Source organism: Cebus imitator, unplaced genomic scaffold (genome assembly GCF_001604975.1).
Source record: "Cebus imitator isolate Cc_AM_T3 unplaced genomic scaffold, Cebus_imitator-1.0 Scaffold29, whole genome shotgun sequence".
Classification (NCBI taxonomy): domain Eukaryota; kingdom Metazoa; phylum Chordata; class Mammalia; order Primates; family Cebidae; genus Cebus; species Cebus imitator.
In genome coordinates, this window is record NW_016107344.1 from 8,345,195 (window position 1) to 8,363,540 (window position 18,346).

At 37.4% G+C, this 18,346-nt stretch overlaps 1 protein-coding gene across 2 annotated transcripts in view; it reads left to right on the plus strand.

Annotated features, from left to right (window-relative positions):
• The window catches only part of PIBF1 (progesterone immunomodulatory binding factor 1), a 233,993-nt gene that overhangs the window by 116,376 nt on the left and 99,271 nt on the right, over positions 1-18,346 (plus strand). For both annotated transcript variants that reach the window (XM_017523632.2, XM_037736793.1), the window contains exon 12: positions 10,785-10,935. In XM_017523632.2, the coding sequence (XP_017379121.1) occupies positions 10,785-10,935 (151 nt within the window). The remainder of the gene's footprint in view (positions 1-10,784; positions 10,936-18,346) is intronic.

Here is an 18,346-nt window from a genome sequence, read left to right on the forward strand (position 1 = left end):
AAGTGAAGGGAGAAATATTCAAGGAAATAGCTTAAAGCAAAAAACAATCAAAAATTCTGTACACTTTGGACATGCTTTTAGAAATGTGAAATGCTCTGGAAAGTCTTAGAAATAGAAATGAAAAAGTAGAAGAAAGAAATTCAGAGCTCAAAGACAAGGTCTTCAAATTAACCCAACCCAACAAAGACAAAGAAAAAAGAATAAGAAAATACGTACAAAGCCTCCAGTAAGTTTGGGATTATGTTAAACAACCAAACCGAAGAACAATCAGTGTTCCTGAGGAAGAAGACAATTCTAAAAGCTTGAAAAGGTTGTCAGTAAAGCCTGAGTCCTGTCCTCTCACTCTCCTCCCTGGACAGCATGAGCTTCACTACTCGCTTCACCTTCTCCACCAGCTACCGGTCCATGGGCTCCCATCCAAGTGCCCAGCTACAGTGCCAGGCCAGTCAGCAGCGCAGACAGCGTCTGTGCAGGCGCCAGGGGCTCTGGTTCCTGCATCTCCGTGTCTCGCTGTACCAGCTTCTGGGGTGGCGTGGGGGCCAGAAGCCTGGCTGCAAGGATGGCTGGGACTCTGGCAGGAATGGGAGGCATCCAGAACAAAAAGGAGACCATACAAAGCCTGAATGACTGCCTGGCCTCCTACCTGGACAGATTGAGGAGCCTGGAGACTGAGAACTAGAAGCTGGAGAGCAAAATCCTGGAGCATCTGGAGAAGAAGGGACCCCAGGTCAGAGACTGGGGCCATTATTCAGGACCATCAAGGACCTGAGGGCTAAGGTCTTTGTAAATACTGGCCTACAAGCCCAGATTGCTAGCTCTGGGTTGACCGTGGAGGTAGATAGAGCTGGACAAGTACTGGCCCCAGCAGATTGTGGAGAGCACCACAGTGGTCACCACACAGTCCGCTGAGGTTGGAGCAGCTGAGATGATGCTCACAGAGCTGAGAAGTATGGTCCACTCCTTGGAAATTGATCTGGACTCCATGAGATCAACTTGGAGAACAGCCTGGGGGAGGTGGAGGCCTGCTACACCCTGCAGGTGCAGCAGCTCAATGGGATCCTGCTGCACCTGGAGTCAGAGCTGGCACAGACCTGGGCAGAGGGACAGCGCCAGGCCCAGGAGTACAAGGCCCTCCTGAACATCAAGGTCAAGCTGGAGGCTGAGATTGCCACCTACCATCACCTGCTGGAAGATGGCAAGGACTTCAGAATTGGTGATGCCCTGTACAGCTGCAACTCCATGCAAACTATCCAAAAGACCACCACCCGCCGGATAGTGGATGGCAAAGTGGTGTCTGAGACCAACGACACTGAAGTTCTGAGACATTAAGCCAGCAGAAGCAGGGGACCCTTTGGGGAGCCAGAGGCCAATAAAAAGTTCAGAGGTCAGAAAAAAAAAAAACTTGGAAAACATATTTGGGAGAATAATTGAGGAAAATTTCCCTGGCCTTGCTAGAAACCTAGACATGCAAATACAAGAAGCACAAAGAACACCTGGGGAATTCATCACAAAAAGATTTTTGCCTAGACATATCATCATCAGGTTATCCAAAGTTATGACAAAGGAAAGAATCTTAAGAGCTGTGAGGCAGAAGCACCAGGTAACCTATAAAGGAGAACCTATCAGATTAACAGCAGATTTCTCCACAGAAACCCTATAAGCTGGAAGGGATTGGGGCCCTACCTTCAGCTTCCTCAAACAAAACAATTTTCAGCCAAGAATTTTGTATCCAGCGAAACTAAGCATCATAAATGAAGGAAAGATACAGTCATTTTCAGACAAACAGTGAGAGAATTTGCCATTACCAAGCCACCACTACAAGAACTGCTAAAAAGAGCTCTAAATCCATATCAGAACAAAATCTCTTTAAAGCATAAATCACACAGGACCTAAAAAAATAAAAATTAAAAAGGAAAAACAAGAAAAAAAGTACACAGGCACCAAAGAGCATGATGAATGCAATGATGCTTCACATTTCAATACTAGCATTGGATATAAATGGCCTAAATGCTCCACTTAAAAGATAACAGAACCGCAGAATAAGAACTCACCAACTATCTGCTGCCTTCAGGGGACACACCTAACACAAAAGGATTCACATAAAGTTACAGGGATGGAAAAAGGCATTTCGTGCAAATGGACACCAAAAGCAAGCAGGGTAGCTATTCTTATATCAGACAAAACAAACTTGAAAGTAATAGCAGTTAATCTTTCTCAGCAAACTGACACAAAACAGAAAATCAAACACCGCATATTCTCACTCATAGGCGGGTGTTGAACAATGAGAACACATGGACACAGGGAGGGGAGTGTCACACACTGACTGGGGTCTATTGGGGGGTGCTAGGTGAGGGAGAGCAGGGGGTGGAGAGGTTGGGGAGGGATAACATGGGGAGAAATGCCAGATATAGGTGACAGGGGAATGGAGGCAGCAAACCACCTTGCCATGTGTGTACCTGTGCAACAGTCCTGCATGATCTGCACATGTACCCCAGAACCTAAAGTACAATTTTTTTAAAAAGGCAAAAAAATTTTAAAAAGTAACTGGTTAAAAGAGACAAAGAAGGACATTATATAATGGTAAAAGGCCTTGTCAGACAGGAAAATATCACAATGCTAAACATATATACACCTAACACTGGAGCTCCCAAGTTTGTAAAACAATTATTAATATACCTAAGAAATGAGATAGCAACACAATAATAGTGGGGGACTTCATTACTCCACTGACAGCTCTAGACAGGTTATCAAGACAGAAAGTCAGCAAAGAAACAATGGATTTAAACTGTACCTTGGAACAAATGGACTTAACAGATATAAACAGAACATTTCATCCAACAACTGCAGAATACACATTCTATTCAACAGCTCATGGAACTTTCTCCAAGATAGACCATATAATAGGCCATAAAGCAAGCTTCAATAAATTTAAGAAAACTGAAATTATATCAGGCACTCTCTCAGACTACAGTAGAATAAACTGGAAATCAACTCCAAAAAGAACCTTCAAAACCACACAAATCCATGGAAATTAAATAACCTGCTCCTGAATGAGCATTGAGTCAAAAACGAAATCAAGATGGAAATTTAAAAATTGTTTGAACTGAATGACAGTAAAGACACAACCTATCAAAACCTCTGGAATACAGCTAAAGTGATGCTAAGAGGAAAGTTCATAGCCCTAAACACCTACATCAAAAAGTCTAAAAGAGCACAGACAGACCATCTAAGGTCACACCTCAAGGAACCAGAGAAACAAGACCAAACCAAACCCAAAGCTAGCAGAAAGGAAATGACCAAGATCAGAGCAGAACTAAACAAAATTGAAACAAAAAAAGAAATACAAAAGATAAATGAAGCAAAAAGCTGGTTTGAAAAGATAAATAAAATTGATAGACCATTAGCAAGATTAACCAAGAAAAGAAGAGAGAAAATCCAAATAACCTGACTGAGAAATGAAACAGAAGATATTACAACTGACACCACTGAAATACAAAAGATCATTCAAGGCTACTCTGCACATAAACTAGAAAACCTAGAAAAGATGAATAAATACCTGGAAAAATACAACCCTCCTTGCTTAAATCAGGAAGAATTAGATACCCTGAACAGACCAATAACAAGCAGCCAGATTAAAACAGTAATTTTAAAATTACCAAAACCAAATTCCACAAGCAGACGGATTCACAGCAGAATTCCATCAGACATTCAAAGAGAATTGGTACCAACTCTCTTGACAGTATTCCACAAAATAGAGAAAGAAGGAACCCTTAATTCATTCTGTGAAGCCAGCATCACCCTAATACCAAAACTGGGTAAGGACACAACCAAAAAAGAAAACTACAGACCGATATCCTTGATTAACATAGATGCTAAAATCTTTAACACAATACTAGTTAACTGAATCCAACAACATATCAAAAAGATAATCCACCATGACCAAGTGGGTTTCATACCAGAAATGCTGGGATTGTTTAACATACACAAGTCAATAAATGTGATATACCACATAAACAGAATTCCAAACAAAAATTACATTATCATCTCAACAGATGCAGGAAACGCATTCGACAAAATCCAGCATCCCTTTATGATTAAAACCCTCAGCAAAATCAGCATACAAGGGACACATCTTAATGTAATAAAAGCCATCTATGACAAACCTACAGCCCACATAATACTGAATGGGGAGAAGTTGAACAGGAACAAGACAAGGATTCCCACTCTCTCTCACCACTGCTCTTCAACATAGTACTGGAAGTCCTAGCCAGAACAATCAGACAAGAGAAAGAGATAAAGGCATCCAAATCAGTAAAGAGGAAGTCAAACTGTCCCTGTTTGCATATACCATGATTGTTTACCTTGAAAACCCTAAGGACTCCTCCAGAAAGCTCCTAGAACTGATAAAACAATTGAGCAAAGTCTCCAGATACAAGATTAATATATACAAATCAGTAGCTCTTCTGTGCACCAGCAGTGACCAAGTGGAGAGTCAAATCAAGAACTCAACTCCTTATACGATAGCTGCAAAAAAAAATAAAATACTTAGGAATATGCCTAACAAAGGAGTTGAAAGACCTTTACAATTAAAACTACAAAGCACTGCTGAAAGAAATCATAGATGACACAAACAAATGGAAACACATACCATACTCATGGATGGGTAGAATCAATATTGTGAAAATGACCATACTGCCAAAAACAATCTACAAATTCAGTGCAACCCTCATCAAAATACCACCATCATTCTTCACAGAGTTAAGAAAAACAATTCCATCAAAAAGTGGGCTATTGACATGAATAGACAATTCTCAAAGAAGATACACAAATGGCCAGTAAACATATGAAAAAATGCTCAACATCACTAATGATTAGGAAAATGCAAATCAAAATCACAATATGATACCACCTCACTCCTGCAAGATTGGCCATAATCAAAGAATCAAAAAACAGCTGGGTGCGGTGGCTCACGGCTGTAATCCCAGCATTTTGGGAGGCCAAGGTGGGCAGATCACCTGAGGTCAGTTCGAGATTAGCCAAGTCAACATGGTGAAACCCAGTACCTATTAAAAATTTAAAAATTAGCTGGGCATGGTGGCAGGTGCCTGTAATCTCAGCTACTCTGGAGGCTGAAGTAGGAATCACTGGAACACAGGAGGAAGAGGTTGCAGTGAGCTGAGATCGTGCCGCTGTACTCCAACCTGGGCAACAAGAGCAAGACTCCCTCTCAAAAAAACCCAAAAAAACAGATACTGGTATGGATGCAGCAATCAGAGAACACTTCCACACTGCTGGTGGGAGTATAAACTAGTACAGCTGCTATGGAAAACAGTGTGGAGATTCTTTAAAGAACTGAAAGAACTACCATTTGACCCAGCAGTCCCACTACTGGGTATCTACTCAGAGGAAAAGAAGTCATTTTTAGGAAAAAATACTTGCACACACATGTTTATAGCAGCACAGTTCACAATTGCAAAATCGTGGAACCAACCCAGATGCCCATCAATCTAGTGGATAAAGAAACTGTGATATGTATATATCACAGTGTGTATATATGTGTGTGTATATATTTATGATGGAATACTACTCCATAAAAAGAAATGAATTAATAGCATTTGCAATAACCTGGATGAGACTGGAGACCATTACTGTAAGTGAAGTCACTCAGGAGATTGGAGACTGTTATTCTAAATGAAGTAACTCAGGAATGGAAAACCAAACATTGCATGTTCTCATGTGGGAGCTAAGCTATGAGGACGCAAAGGCTAAGAATGATACAGCGGACTTTGGGGACTTGAGGGGAAGAGTGAGATGTGGGCAGTGGACAAAGACTGCAAATATGGTGCAGTATATACTGCTCCTGTGATGGGTGCACCAGGATCTCACAAATGACTGCTAAAGAACTTACTCATGTAACCAAATACCACCTGTACTCCAATAACGATGGCCATGTGGCTTAAGAAAAAAAAAAAGAATTGATTGTTGGCATCTGAGCCTATAGTCTCTGCTTCAGTAGGCAATATGCCAAGGGTGTGATATTAATCTTTCCTCAGCTTTTAAATATTAAGTAAACTCCCAAAATAAAATGGAAAGAAAAAAAAAAAGCTGATCCAGTAATTTTACTTAAAGGAATTTTATCTAAGGAAATAGTAAGTGATACATATAAAGGTTCATATAAATGATACATGTCACAGCATTATTATGTAAAAATTGAAAGTAAATTTCCAACAGTAGATAAAGTTTTCAATTAGCATATTATAAATCGTGTATTTTGCTGTGTCCATGCACTGCATGTTCTGGGTATTTTAGAATTGGGGGAAAGGCTCATTAAAAACATGGAATGGGCCGGGCGCGGTGGCTCAAGCCTGTAATCCCAGCACTGTGGGAGGCCGAGGCGGGTGGATCACGAGGTCAAGAGATCGAGACCATCCTGGTCAACATGGTGAAACCCCGTCTCTACTAAAAAAAATACAAAAAATTAGCTGGGCATGGTGGCGCGTGCCTGTAATCCCAGCTACTCAGGAGGCTGGGGCAGGAGAATTGCCTGAACCCGGGAGGCGGAGGTTGCGGTGAGCAGAGATCGAGCCATTGCACTCCAGCCTGGGTAACAAGAGCGAAACTCCGTCTAAAAAAAAAAAAAAAAAAAAAAAAAAACATGGAATGAAGTTATGAAATTAGTATGGTCTTGACTGTGGTTTACATGTTCAGCGAAAATCATCAGCATACATAGAAAAACGTTTGAAGGAAATATATCCAATTTTTTTTTTTTTAAGACAGTCTCTCGCTCTGTCTCCCAGGCTGGAGTACAGTGTCGCAGCCTCGGCTCACTGCAACCTCTGCCTTCCCAGTTTAAGCCATCCTCTCACCTCACCCTCCCAAGTAGCTAAGATTACAGGCGTATGCCACCACGCCCAGCTAATTTTTTTGTATTTTTAGTAGAGATGGGGTTTCACCATGTTGGCCAGACTAGTTTCAAACTCCAGACATCAAGTGAGCCCCCTGCCTCAGCCTCCCAAAGTGCTAGGATTATAGGCGTGAGCCACCACACCTGGCCAAATATATCCAGATATTAAATGGTATGATTATGGGTGATTTTTATTTCTTCATTCTCCCCACTAGGCGAAGGCCTTTTTAAAAATATGTTCCTAGGTCTCAGCCAGAGTCTGGCACATAGTTAATTGAATGGATAGTATGCAGTACTTTCTAACTGAGCATCTGTTAGGCGTAAGCACTGTGCTGGGCCTGATTACACACACAAATTTTAAGAAATGATTCCTATCTTCAGGAAACTAAGAATTTTGAGCAGGGCTTTGAATAGAGCTTCCTGTAATGATGGAAATGTTTTAATCTGCACTATCCAGTTCAGTAGCCACTCACCACGTGTGGCTATTTAGCACTTGTGGCTGTTTGGTGTTTAGGAACCAAGCTTCTTAATTAAATTAAATTAAATCTAAAAGTAGTGGCATATAGCTAGTGGCTCTGGTATTGGACTGCATGCTCTACACATTCTTACTGTTGGGCAGTGGTAGGATTTGAAAACTTTTCTCCTTAGTTTTATCATTTAAAAAAAAAGAAAACAAGCTCTTTTCTACCCAAATAGAATTTCTTCTAGCAATATTGGGTAGGGATTGGCCTGTGGGCTTTAGCCTCAGCAGACCTAAGATTTGAACCCAGTTACTCATCACTCTCTGGATAAATTACTCATTTTCTTTGGAAATAATAACAATAGCAACTGCTTCAAAATGTTGTTATAGAGAATCCGTTTGGCTCACATAAAACAACCATTTATGCTCAGTACCAGTTCGTAGAAGTCCTCAAAATATTGTTTTGGATGCCATAGAATTTTGTTTTAGTTAAAGTTAGGAAATGCTAGGAAAATGAAATATCCTTTCCCAAAAGATAATTATTTGTTGGATAAAAGATAATTTTTTTCACTTTTCAGACCCCACAATAGTGTGCCCACTAATAAACTCAAGCATTATACTCTTCCGGTTTTCCTTTCTGCATGTGAAAGTTTCTTTTACAGTTACAAAAATATGAAATTATAGGCCATTAACAGAAACTAAAATGCAAAGAAACTGAAAGTTATTAAAGTAGAAGCCTTTCTCAATTGAAAATCGGATATTAAAGTATTTTCCCCCAACTTATAATGCAATTCAATTACAGGATAAATATCACAAAATACAACTGGTTTGTCTTTAATCTGGAAATAAATGTATTGCATACGTTTGTCATTTATCCAAAATGTTTCTATCTTTTTTTTTTGAGACAGAGTCCCACTTTATCACCCTGGCTGGAGTGCAGTGACGCTATCTCGGTTCACTACAACCTCCACCTACCAAGTTAAAGTGAGTCTTGTGCCTCAGCCTTTCAAGTAACTGGGACTATAGGCACGTGCCACCAAACCTAGCTAATGTTTATATTTTTAGTAGAGATGGGGTTTCACCGTATTAGGCATGCTGATTTCAAACTCCTGACCTCAGATGATCCACGTGCCTCATGCTCCCAAAGTGCTGGGATTACAAGCATGAGCCACTGCGCTCAGCAAAATATTTCTTTTTTAATGGTATTCATTTGATATTTTAAGACCACATAATATGGAAAATACACTTATAGTACTAGGTGACAGTATCCCTTTACACAGCTATATATACTAGATATTTTTTTTTAATTTATAAGGTAAAAATAAAAGATTTCAAAGTTAAGGGATTGTTAACAAACCAGCCTTAACTCATTTTAATATTTTATTTCTACCTTTTTATTCTAGAGAAGTTATATTATTTAATATCGCACAACTAGTAGGTGACTAAACTGTGATTAGACCTCAACACCTGACCAACCTCACTTTAAATCCCATACTTTTAACCACCACAATATTTAATAATATTTATAATCTCTCCAAGATTGCACTTCTGAAAAGTACCCTGATTAGTGAAACTAAAGGGTCTCGGAAAATAAAGCCTTAGTGAAAAACATAAAAGTGTATTAAATATATATGTATGTTTAGAAAGACATAAGCCAGATTTGTAGATGGTGTCTGTCTACGGAAGCAAATCAATGTTCAGTATTTAAAACCCTAAAGATGTTGTCCCATTTTATTCCTTCTCTGCTCTCCAAAGGAATTTATATGGAGAGTGAGGGATAATGTTTTGTTTACTTTTGGGGAAAGTTTTGCTGAAAATTGAAGGAATGACCTGAAGTGAGTTAAGGAAAATTACATTGTAATTTCTGCTCATTAAAAACTATAAATAGGTCCTTTTCCCTTTTTTCACATCACAAAAAACATATACCTTTTTTTTTGGCTTGAGACGGAGTTTTGCTCTTTCACCTAGGCTGGAGTGCAGTGGAGTAACCGTGGCTTACTGCAACCTCCACCTCCTGGGTTCAAGAGATTCTTCTGCCCCAGCCTCTCTACTAGCTGCTATCTCACAGGTGCCTGCTATCACACTCCAACTAATTTTTGTGTTTTTAGTAGAGATGGGGTTTCACCATGTTGGCCAGGCTGGTCTCCCAGCCCATAATCATACACATTTTTTTTTAAGTATATGTGTGCCGAAGCGAGCACAATCAAACACATTTTATATGGTGAACTTTATGTCATTAGGGAAAATAGTTGTCTTTAAAAGTGTTTAATTGTAAAGAATTCATGATAATTATATTAGTAGAACCCTATTTGCATGAGCTGTTTCATACAGAATTGTCATATAATTATATTTCTTATAGTAGCAATAGTACTTTTCAATACTTAACTATATTCTACATACTCAGCTAAGCACTGTAAATTTATCCTCTCATGTAATTCTTTCAACAATGTTTTAAGGTAGGCCTATAAAGAATAAGTAATTATGTACGATCACAGCTAGTAAGTGTCAAAACCATATTGAAATCCAAATCTTTCTGTCTCCAAACCATATTCTTCACTGTAGTAGTCTGTTGCCTCTCAGGAAACAGTATATTACTTATGCTGTGTTAGGAAGCGGGTGTAATCCACTCCATAATTTAGTCTGTAATAGTAAGGAAATGTTCTAGATAATTGGAACTTAAGCATCAAAACATTTCTTTAACACTAGAGGCATCTCTTTTCTTAGTTTATTTATTGTTGTCATCATGGAGTTTGCTTCAATGAATTATCATTGGAGTGTAGGATTTTTTGCTTATATACAAAATGACTCCAATTTCCATGCTTTTTGCATCTCATTTTTAATGTGTTTTAATACTTACTTTCTTCACAAAGGCATCTTCTGATACAGCCTCAAGTAGCACTTCACATTTACCTTATGATTTGCTGCTTTAAATGTATGACTGTTCAGAAAACCAGAAATGTTATTAATATCATAGTAAGAGTAGATTCAATAAGCTCTGATGGAAAATTGAAGGACTTATTGTCAGTTTATCGTTTTTACAAACAGCTTTGTAAGCCTCTCTCAAATAGCTTTGATTGCCAAATAAATGACCTCTGTGTAAATATGACATTGTATTTTTTTAATTCTAACAAGCAAATGCTATTACTCCTGTAATTATTCCTAATTTTAAATTTATTTTTTATTCAGCTTATAAAATAAGGATAAGGTGCTTCATAATTTTCAGTTAAAAACAATTGAATTATTTACCTTAGAGATAAATAAGTTTAATTTCCTCATTAGTCATCTTAATTGAGCTACTTTCTCTTAATATTTAAATAATAAAAAGGAAAAAAAAGCCTTATGTATGTCTTTGCATCATGTTTTTGTCTTAACTGTGCACCTATTAATTCTGCCTTTGTAATTGTTCTCTTTCACTATTAGGTTTTAACCAAAGAATTTTATAGTCTCCAGGCCTCTTCTGAAAAACGCATTACAGAACTTCAAGCACAGAACTCAGAACATCAAGCAAGGCTAGACATTTATGAGAAACTGGAAAAAGAACTTGATGAAATAATAATGCAGACTGCAGAAAGTAAGTCTCCCCCCACAAACATACACAACGTTTTTTTTTCTGGCAACAAAAGAAGCCTGACATTATTTCTAAAAGTATCTTGTGACCAGGCACAGTGGCTCATGCCTGTGATCGTAGCACTTTGGAAGGCCAAGGTGGGCGAATCACTTGAGATCAGGAGTTCAAGACCAGCCTGGCCAACATGATGAAACTCCGTCTCTACTAAAAATACAAAAAAAAAAAAAAAAAAAAAACTAGTTAGACATGATGTCGGGTGCCTGTAATCCCAGCTACTCCAGAAGCTGAGGCAGGAGAATTGCTTGAACCTGGGAGGCAGAGGTTGCATTGAGCCTAAATCACGCCACTGCACTCCAGCCCAAGCAACAGAGCAAGACTCTGCTCAAAAAAAAAAACAAGAGAAAGAATAAAACTACTTTGGTATATTTTGTTAAAATATAATTGGTGACCATTTCTAAATAAAATTCTATATTTCAAATATTAGTTCTTCTCTTCGTCACAGAAATCGAAGTCAAAAAAACAAACAGGTTAAATATGATAGCTTTTATCTTTTTTATTTTTTATTTAATTTACTTATTCCAGAATTATTAAGTATTTACATCTGTCAGGAACTGGGGATTAGGAGTTCATGGAAATAATTCCTGCCTCAAGGGATTTCTAGTCTAATCTACTGTGAGAGATGAACGTAATAACAAATAATTAGAGTAGCAAGATAAATGCTATAAGCATCATTTAGTATCAGTGGAAATACCAAAGAGATCATTAATTAATCCCACCTTGGAGGCGAGGAATATCTAAGAGGGGAGATACACTGGAATGAGTCTTATTTTTGAGGGGGAGTGGGGATGGACTTTTGCTCTTTTTGCCCAGGCTGGAGTTCAGTGACACTATCTTGGGCTCACCACAACCTCTGCCTCCCAGGTTCAAGCGATTCTCCTGCCTCAGCCTCCCAAGTAGCTGGGATTACAGGCATGCACCACCACATCCAGCTAATTTTGTATTTTTAGTAGAGATGGGGTTTCTCCATGTTGGTCAGGCTAATCTCGAACTTCGGACCTCAGGTGATCCACTTGTCTCGCCCTAAAATGCTGGGATTGCAGGCATGAGCCACTGTTCCCAGGCTTGGAATGAGTCTTAAAGTACAAATAGAAATTCATTTGATGTCTTGTATTATAACCTTTGATCTTTAATTTCTATCTTCCTTTTTTTCTCTTTTTTCCCTCATGTTACCATCCTGTCTTATCCCTAACATTAATAAATATTTTAAATTAACATTTCACCATTGGCTGTGATGTTTGCTCCAGTGCATTTTTTGTGTTCAAAAGTCATATAACCATGGCATTCTTATAAAAATGGGTTTAAACTTCAGTTGAGGTTGAATTTGAATCTAGGTAGGGTTCTAATTATTTTAGAATTAAAATCTACATTTTAGAATTATTTCATTTCTAAAATATTTATTTTAGAAATAAATATTATAAATATTTCTAAAATATTTATTTCATTTTAATTCTAATTATTTTAGAATTAAAATCTACATTTTCACATAAGTACTATGTTTTATTTGTAGAGCAGTGTAAGAAAAACTTTTCTTTCTTTCCTATCATTGTCTTATTTCCCATTTCTAAGGTCAGTGTCGGATGACCGCAATACTTTTTAAATTTATTTTCAGTTTCTTCACTGGAGTCAAAGTAATCTTTGTAAAATTCAAATTTTCCTTTCATATGCCTGCTTTAGTGACTTTTATTGTCTTCATTAAGACAATAAAGTCAAATTTTTTACATGAATTTTTAGATTAGACTCGTGTTTATCTTTCTACTTTTCATATCTTGCCATTCCCCTCCATGTCTTATTATTGTTTTGAAAGTTTCATACTCTTTCTCCATAACTTTGCATATGTCCTTTTGTCTAAACAAATTAGGAATAGAAGGGAACTTCCTCAGTCTGAAAAAGGGCATTTACAAAAACCAATAGCTAAAATTGCACTTGATGGTGAAATATTGAATACTTTTCCCATAAAGGGGGAGGGTAAGACAAGGATTCGTATTTTCATGGTTTATATGACTTGTATTAAGCACTGTATTTGAATTCCTAATCTGTGAGATAGGATAAGATAGAAAATATATAAAAATCAGAAAGGAATACTAATGTATTTTCAGATTAGAAAACAAGCACTAAAACTGATAAGTGAATATAGCAGAACGTAAAATCATTACCCAAAATATACTAGAAGTGAACAATTAGAGAAATAAGTAGCATCAAAAAACACAAAATACTTAGGAATAAATTTAAGCCAAAAAACCCTAGAGGACATTGCTAAGATAAATTAAAGGAAGCCCCCCCACACAAAAAATCACGAAATATATTGTGAGTTCTATCAGTTCGGTGTTCTTTCAGTCATAATGGCAGCAGGCTTTTTTGCATTTCATTCATATGGAATGCAAAGGACTAGAATATCCAAAGCAATCTTGAAAAAACTTGAAGCCCTGTGTGGTGGTGCACTCCTGTAGTCCCAGCTACTCAGGGGGCTGAGGCAGGAAGATTGCTTGAGCTTAGAGGTTAAAGCCTGTTGGGTGCTATGATCATGCCTGTGAATACCCACTGGACTCCAGCCTGGGCAACATAGTGTGACCTTCTCTTCCCCACAAAAAATGAACAAGTTGGAAGATTTGCATTACCTGTTTTCAATACTTACTATAAAGCTTCAGTATCAGGCTAATAGAGCACTGGCTTAAGGAAAGACAAATACAGAAATGAAACGAACTAGAAAACCCAGAAATAGATCCATACTTAAATAGCAATTTCATTTTTAACAAAGGCAACAAAGCAAACAAATGGAGAAAGGAAAGTTTGTTTAGTAAATGGTGCTAAAAAATTGGACATCTTTATGGAAATAAACTTCCATATACCAATATTAATCTGAGATAATACCTAAATGGAATAGCTAAAACTATAAATATGTAACAAAAAATAGGTGGGTATTTTTGCAACTTGGAGTACTTAAGACTTTTTTTGACATGGCCCTTGAAAGTAATTATCATAAAATAAAAACTGTTAAAGTAGATGTCATCAGAATTTAAAACTTTCATTCTTCAAAAGACATCATTAAGAAACAGCCAAGCCACAGACTCAAATAACCACAATTTTGTATCTGACAAAGAAATGGTATCCAAAGTAAGAAAACATTGAGGAGAAAATATTCACGAAACATAGATTAGACAAAAAAATTATATCCAAGTATGGTGGGCTGAAAAACATCCTTCTAGAGATGTCCATGTCCTGTTGGGCATTGCGGCTCATGCCTGTAATTCCAGCACTTTGGGAGGCCAAGGCAGGTGGATCACTTGAGCTCAGTTCAAGACCAGCCTGGGCAACATGGTGAGACCCCATCTCCAAAAATAAATAAATAAAGTTGTCCACGTCCTATTCTTTGGAACCTCTGAAAGCTGGAAAAGGCAAGGAAACAGATTTACCATAGAGCCTCCAGACAGAACCAGCCGTACAAAGCATTGACTTCAGACCGGTAAGACTTGATTTTTGGACTTATGACCTCTGGAACTATAAAATAATAAATTTGTATTGTTTAAAACATAAAGTCTGGCAACCTGTTACAGTACCAGTAGGAAATTAATATACCAGAATATATATTTAAAAATTCATATAACTCAGTGATTTTTTTTAAAAAAAAGACCCATTTAAAACATGGGCAAAAAGTTTAAACAAACACTTCACAAAAGGAAGATATGTGAATGGCAAATAAGCATAATAAAAGTATTCAACATTACTAGACATGAGGGAAAAGCAGATTAAAAGCCCAGTGAGATACCACTGTATACCCACAAGAATGGCTAAAATTAGAAAGACTGACTACCAAATGTTGGTGAGAAGTGGAGCAACTGGCAGTTTCTTACAAAATGATCAACAACCTAATCCGTGATCCAGCAGTTCCCTTGCTTACCCAAGAGAGAAGAAAGCATATGCACCTAAAAACATTTCCACTAGAATGTTCGTAGGAAATTCATTTGTAACAGCCAAAAACTGACAACAGCCCAGGTGTTTATCTCAAAGGAAAATGGCTAATCAAACCATTATGCACTCATGTAGTAGAATGAATTTTCTCCTCACTTAAAAGAAACAAACAATTGACTTACTCAACAACATGGAGGAATCTGAAAAACATACTTAGTGTAGGAAGCCTTTCTGGAAAAAGTTCATACTATGTGATTAAATTGATATAAAGTTCTTGAAAAGGTAGAAGTAATCTATGATGAAAAAAATCAAGGGTTAGGGCATAAAAAAATTTTAAGTATTTTAAAAAGAAAATCACAACTGTAGTTGTCTCTAAAAGATGATTGTCACCAAGAATTAACTTAGAAAAGTGACATGACGGACCTTTGCAGGATGTTCAGATGTTCTGTATATGTTGATAAGGTTTGTGCAACACGTGTGTATACATTTCAAAACTTGTTGAATGATAGACTTAATAAAATTTATACATCATGACAGTTACAAATCTTATTATTTAGAAAAGAACTGAATAAATACTGAACTGTAATTGATGATTTGCATGTTAAACTGTTGAGGAGTGAAGTGTGCAAATGTCCGAAACTTTCTTTGAAATGCATTTAAAAAAAAAACAGATTCATGGAAACAGGGATGGATATGTGTGTAATAAACACATAGTACAATGTTTGATTTAGAATCCAGATGTCAGAGCCAGGCACAGTGGCTCACACCTTTAAACCCAGCACTTTGGGAGGCCAAGCAAGACGATTGCTTCAGCCCAGAAGTTTAAGGCCAGCCTGGGCAACATGGCAAGACCCCCTCTCTAGAAAAAATTAAAAAATGAACCAGGCATGGTGGTGCCAGCTACATCAGAGAGTGAGGCGGGAGGATTGCCTGAGCCCTGAGCATCAAGGCTGCAGTGACCGTGTACATGCCATTGCACCCCAGCCTGGGCAACAGATTGAGACCTTGTCTCAAAAAAAAAATTCCAGATGTTGAGTATAGGGATGTATACTGTACAGGTTTTTTCCGTGTGCCCATGTGTATAAATGCTTTCTTAAAAGCTTCCAAAGAAATAATACAGAAATTAATTTTTGTTCTGTCTAAACCAACTTCAAATAAAATAGACATACTGTAAGATCAATAACTTCCAGTTCTCTGTCCATTCACATTGGAAATTAGAATACATCTTATCCTTATTTAATGAATACTTAATGATTAACCAAAATTTCAAAGAAATGAGCACAGACTTTTTTTTATTACTATATTGTTTACGATGTTCAAAGGCTTGCCACTTAATTGAGAATTTCAGCTGACATGAAGAATGATAGGCTTCATTTATTAAGGTGTAACCACAGCACATTATCCTATTTATACTTACATTGCTTTCTGTAATCAAATAAGTATTATTTGGATATTTGAGGAATTTAGCTTTCAAAGATTGCAAGTTGTTGAAAGTACATATATTGCCTAAAAACTAAATAAACTCAAATTAGAAAAAAAAAAAAAAAAGAACACCCTACATTTCTAGTTGTTAAATTCAGTTACCTGCTACACATCCTCATTCTACGTAGAACCTCCACTAGGCATTTGTCTAATTTCTCAGAACTCTCTTCTCTTTGCTTCTTGAATCATCTGCCTTTGATTGTTTATTTTCCATCGCTTAACTATTTTCTGGATAATCTTATCCCTTTCCACAACTTCAGTTACTATCAATAGACTAAATTTCTATAGTTAGAGACAGGGTCTCACTCTGTTGCCCAGGCAAGAGCACAGTGGTGCGATCATAGCTCACTGAAGTCTCAAACTACTGGGCTCAAGTGATCCTCCTGCCTCAGCCTCCCAGGTAACTGGGACTACAGGCACATTCCATCTTGCCTAATTACTTTTTGTAGGGACAGGGTCCCACTGTGTTGCCCAGACTGGTCCGAAACTCCTGGCCTCAAGGAATCCTCCTGCTTTGGCCTCCCAAAATGCTAGGATTATAGGTATGAGCCACCATGCACATCTAAAAATTTAACATTATTTGCATTTCCTCTTTCTTCCCTGAAACTTACTAATTTTCCTGTACAAGTTGCTCTCTGTATTAGCAGATTCTGCATCTCAGATTTAATCAACTATGGATTGAAAATATTGGGGAAAAAACAATAACAATTTAAAAAGTGCATCTTTTTAAATATAACAACTGTATATACAGTATGTACATTGTGTTAGGTATTACAGGTGATCCATACATGTTTAAAATGTATCGGAAAGTGTACATATGTTATATACAGATACATACCATTTTATATACAGGCTTAATCATCTGTGGAGTTTGGTATCCTCAGAGTTCCTAGAACCAGTCCCCCAGGGATACCAAAGGTCGACCAACTGTGCTTTTCTTCTGTTAGTAAACTTGAATCACTCTACTAGCTTTCACCAATCTTTATTCCTCCTTCATTCTATCTAGAGTGCCTCATCTCACTCCCACACCTGCTCGATTGTCTAGAATCCAAGTTCTTTTCTCCACTGCTGTTATGGATTAGGTCTCAACTATTATTATTATAACTTGTTAGGAATTCTCCGGGCCACTATTCTAAGCCATCCTCTTTCGCATTATTGGAGTTTTTAAAATAATGTCTGTATCAGTAACAAAAATCAATTGGTCATGTCACCACCTTGTATTACAGTTTTTTATTGACTGTAGAATAAAATCCAGACTACTTAGCCTGGCAAACAAGACTTTAGTATCATTCACTGTTGAAACTAAGTCTACCTTTCTGCTACCACCATTTTCCAGACCAAATTCAGCCACTATCCTCACAGTTACTAAAACTTCACATACCTTGCAAGTCTATGCTTCTGCACACGCACTTCTCTTCTGTTCCTTCGCTGAATCTCTTATCTCCTCATACCTACCTTATACCTTGTACCATGGGAAATAGTGGCACTCAGATGCAGTTGCTCTGTGCTCTGCTTCTAAGACACGTTGTTCACATCTCTTTAGTAGCATTTACCACGTTATATAATACATTGTTTCTGTAATTAATCCCTGCTAGAATAGTTATCCTATGATTTATTAATCCATTCAGTATTAAACTCATATTTAGCATGTCCATTAATATCTGACCAATGGATTTTTGAGATGTGAACTAAATTTACTCCTCTATCCCCTGAATTTAGAACTGTTAAGGGGAGACAAGCGTCAGTTACAAGGTACCTCCCTTTGTTGATCTGAACATCAACAGCAGTGAAGGCAAGCAGAAAAAGCGAGGCGGCAGTGGTGGGTTTGGCTACCAGAAAGCCAAAAAAGTTGAGAAGTCCAAAATCTTTAAACATGTTAGCAAGAAATCATCCAATAGAAGGCAGTTCTCTCACTAAAAACATGCTTTTCTTTTTTTTTTTTTTTTTTTTTTTGAGACGGAGTTTC